The sequence below is a fragment of the Marmota marmota genome, unplaced genomic scaffold, assembly GCF_001458135.2.
Source record: "Marmota marmota marmota unplaced genomic scaffold, marMar, whole genome shotgun sequence".
Taxonomy (NCBI): Eukaryota; Metazoa; Chordata; class Mammalia; order Rodentia; family Sciuridae; genus Marmota; species Marmota marmota.
Genome location: NW_026000240.1, coordinates 36298050 through 36302247, shown reverse-complemented (window position 1 = coordinate 36302247; position 4198 = coordinate 36298050). Strand labels below are relative to the sequence as shown.

Here is a 4198-nt window from a genome sequence, read left to right as displayed (position 1 = left end):
TTTTTTTTTTTTTTTTTTTTTTTAAAGGATATACCTTAAGCTCAGCAGACTGGTTGCCTATGGAGTAGGAGAGGAATAGAATGGTCAGAAAGATTTAAGTAAATATATAAGATGGGGGGGCAGAAAGGGGCTAGTCTTGCCCAAACCAGTGATGAGCACCTGACATAAGCTGAGGAGTATGACCACTTCAGCTCTCTACATCTGTGGTCAAACATGAAAAAAACACAGAATATGGCAAAGGGAGATATACCTTGGTATAAGGCCATGACAAAATCTACACCCCAGATACAGGGTAAATGTATGGGTCATGCTGGGAGGACATAACACTCATACCCTGTGCCCTGCACAAAGCACACACACAACCAGGTGCATGCACACACTATGGGTACACTTACACTCAGATGTAGGAGGCCGACTAGCTGGTGACTGTGTCTGTCTCCCCTGCTGACAGGTGTGGCATTGTGGCATTGTCAGAGGTCACTCTGAGATCTGGTTGCCTGGGTAACAGAGACGATTGCCCCCATCTTTTAGGGTGCGAGTGACTGTGTCTTCGTGCATGGGCATGCCTTCCTACATCCCCAAGGGTGGAGCTATGCTCACCTATTCCTTTATAATATTACCCCTTGCCCTGTTTTGGATAGAATGTTCCATGGATACGCCTTTTGTGTGTCCCTTTCTCTTACTCTGTCCTTGGGTGTGGCCTACCCAGGTGTCAGTCAACCTGCTGACAGCAGACATCATTAAGTAGACTCAGCCCCCTGAAACCTGACCCCTTGCCTCATTTGAATGGCTTCTCCTTAGTAAAAGGGGTAAGCATGTGCTCGCTCACTCTCTCTCTCTCTTTCTGCGGACCCTTAAGGTCAGAGGAGCTGTCACAGCACCCCCAAAGAAAAAGATATTTCTGTCTCTTGTGTGGTTATTTCACGCAGCCCAATTCCCCTGGAGTGACCCTTGATGCAACCTGGCACCCAGATGCCCACCCTAAGGGCATGTTGATACAGGTACACACCCAGCGTGAGCCACAGGGACAGAGCCAGCTGAGGTCACTGACCCATGCCTAAGAAACCTGCTCTGCCCAAGACTGGGCAAACCAGTGCCCTTGAGGATGGGGGAGCAGAGCAAAGGACAAATTGTGTAGGTCTAGTGAATCAAGCCCAGAGGAGGGGGTCCAATGCCCAGTCATCATCTTATGAGGGTGGACAGGCCTAAGGAGCAGTACTCTCCTGCGGCAATGAGGCTCCAATCATCCACCAGTGTACCAACCTGGTCTCAGGTACAGCACACATTTCTTCATTCCACTCGAATTTCTTCAGCACATCAGAACAGCAGTATTGGTCGAAACAGGAACCACAGCAGAAATCAGGACAGGACTCAGGGAATAGGTTGCTTCCAGGAGCAGCCATGCACACCTCGCCGTGGGCTAGAAGACACAAGCACACCTGTTCCCTCTGACCCACAGGCACAGAGACTTCCCCAGCACAGCCACCAAGCACAAGCATGCTCTGGACCATACTTGTCAGTGGCCAATTGTCCAGCCTTGCCCTCTATCCTGGGCCTCAGCAGAAGTGCCCTAACTGATCTCACTCTCTCCCCCTGCCAATCTGCTGGCCTTCTGATGAAGAGTGACATTTTCAAGTTTGAGTCTGACTGGGCTTCTCCCCACTCTCAGACCTCCCCTGGTTTCCACTGCTTCAAGATCAGGCTGAGTCCTCAAAGCAGGATGAAGACTGCAAAGGGCCTTGAAAAATCACTCCAACTTTCCAGGTTAGCCACACTGCCTGTTTCTCATCTCCCACCTTCAACTCTACTCATCCTTCCAGACCTTACTCCAAGCCACCTCCTCCAGAAGCTGCCAAGACCAGCAGGTACGCAGTTTAATGGTAATACTCCTGACCACCTGCAGAGACCAGACACTGGACTATTCAGTTTATAATCCTCATTTTCTCTCCAAATCACTCAGCCACAGCAGCTTAATTTACTGAATACCACATCTGCAAGGGCCTGACCTTCACAAGCCCCCAAATGCCTGCAGGCTGACTCCTGACCAATTTAGTCAGCCAGTCACACCCATCACAAATATCCATAAAAGCAGGTGCCTAGGAAATATCTGTGTTCTCAGTGACAGTATATGAAGTCCTGGAGCTCTCACAAGGACTGTCAGACACAGAGGTGGAACCTAGTGACAATCTTGCAAACTTCAATATACAATATCATGCTGAGAAAACCAATGACCCAGGCCTCTGAGGTTTGCAAACCTTCAGGAAGATGCTACAGTCAGATGTTCTCATGTTTCCTTAGGCTACCTTAACATAGACTTAGACCCCATAAGCCAGAGGAATAGTACTAGATTCTGCCAAGGCAGATCCCTAATGGAACACCCAGTTCAGAAAGGCCCATATGACTACAGTAGGCTGAGGACAAGTCTGATGATAATCCCTGAAGTAAGCCTGGAAACAATCCTGAAACAGCACGTGGGCCTCAGACTTCACAATCCTAAACTGGCCAAGCCCCCAGGCAGTGTCTCGAAACCCAGAGTAGTTGGTGTATCATGCACCCTGAGGCTATGAAGAGGGCAGCCTAAAGACAGAGACACTGAGTGACTCCTTGAGAAACAAAGTGCCATGGAGCTGCACTTTGTTCTTGGCAATTCCAGGAAAAACCCTTCTCTGGGCAAAGCTATAGAGCAGAGGTTAGGACCACTGACAGGCCCAGCTCAGCTAGGTGGCCACCTGAAAACAGGTATTCTTAGCATGGCCCAGCTGTGGCAGCTAAGTTGAATCCACCTTTACTTGGGCCTTTACAGCAAGAGCTACAGGCCAGGTCAGGCTGAAGACACATACTGGTGAGTCTTTCAGGCCCAGGCCACGATACAAATGCTCTTCTGACAATCACTCTGCTCAAGGCTCCCCAGACATGGGGCCTGGGACCCTCCCACAGGCTCATGCTCACTCTAGGGGTTACTCATTCTAAGTACAGAACTCCCCCTTCTCATTTCTCCACCCCAGGTCCTCCAGTTTTGTCTTAGCCCTCAGGAAACAAAGCCTTTCTCCTCCAGAAAATCACCAGCCCCAAAGTGTCTTTGGCTCTTCAAGGATGGGCAGAAGACTGTTTTAAATTCCCATCCCTAAAAGGCCCCTAGCCTGCCCTCTCCAGTCTGAGTCATCAGTCTACAATCACATACAAGGTGGTGGTGTCTCTTCCAGCGCCTGCAGGAACACAAGGGCCAAGGAGGCGAGAGGGGCGTGGAGAAGGGGGTAGGCGAGGGGAGGGGAGACGGGGTAGGGGGGGGTCCCCAATCATGAAACAGAGGCTGAGAGGGACAGCCTCTGAGGGAGGGGCCCCGCCTCCTTGCTGCTATGCCTGGTCAATGCCAGGCAAGGGAATCCTACTCCAGCCTCTGGGGACCCAATCCCCTAGAACATCAGAGGAAGGCTGAACCCTCGTCACCATGCCAGGACAGAACAAAGGTGGCAGTTGCCTGGGGTCTAGGCAGTATCAATTCAGGCGAGGTGGAGTGCTGGAGTGGAGAAGAGGTCCGTCGTAAAGTTGGCGCACCGCCTCGCGGGTATTAGGATTAGGCGGGGAGCACTGTGAGGCTGGTGCTGCCTGGCTTGTCCTAGGAGCAGCACAGGGAAGTGAGTGACCCTGTCCCTGGGCAGGACACACCGCCCCTCCCCCCAGGCTCACCACCCGGAGGCGGCGATAACAGCAGCAGCAGCAACAGCAACAGGGTCGGTCGTGCCGAGACCGGCGCAGCCATGGTTGGACGGACAGACGGACTAATGGACAGACGGAAGCACAGGGTTGTGGGGCTGCCAGAGTCTCAGCGACCAGCGCGGCGGCCCGCTTTCTTGCCCCGCCTCGGCCGGTTCCCGGAACCCCCGCCCGGTAGAGGAGGAGGGGTGCGGAGGGAGGGGAAGCGGACGCCCCTCCCAGCCTTGGGGCCAGCTACACGCTGGGTGTCTGCGCGGAAAACTTGGGACGCGTTTCCGGCACGCATGCCGTAGCACCCAAGTTGCCTTCTGCTCACCGGATACTTTATAGGGGAGACCCCCAGTCCCCAGCCCTCGGGGCTTGGAGAGGGTCCCAGTGGGAATCTGCAAACTAACACTTGAGCGCCTACTGTATGCCTCTGGAAGGCCGTGCCTAGCCCCTCCCTCCCTGCGCCACGGTTTCCTCTTTTGCTTTGAGGATCTTT

At 53.0% G+C, this 4198-nt stretch overlaps 1 protein-coding gene across 2 annotated transcripts in view; it reads right to left on the bottom strand.

Annotated features, from left to right (window-relative positions):
• Shisa5 (shisa family member 5) overlaps window positions 1-3899 on the bottom strand; it is a 25250-nt gene extending 21351 nt beyond the window's left edge. Inside the window, exons 1-2 of one of the 2 annotated variants that reach the window (XM_015487271.2) lie at window positions 3688-3899; window positions 1264-1420 (exon numbers count right to left, since the gene is read on the bottom strand). In XM_015487271.2, the coding sequence (XP_015342757.1) occupies window positions 1264-1420; window positions 3688-3760 (230 nt within the window). In that variant the 5' untranslated portion in view covers window positions 3761-3899. The remainder of the gene's footprint in view (window positions 1-1263; window positions 1421-3687) is intronic. The other variant, XM_048794021.1, reaches the window with a different exon arrangement.
• Between the last annotated feature and the right edge of the window lie 299 nt (window positions 3900-4198).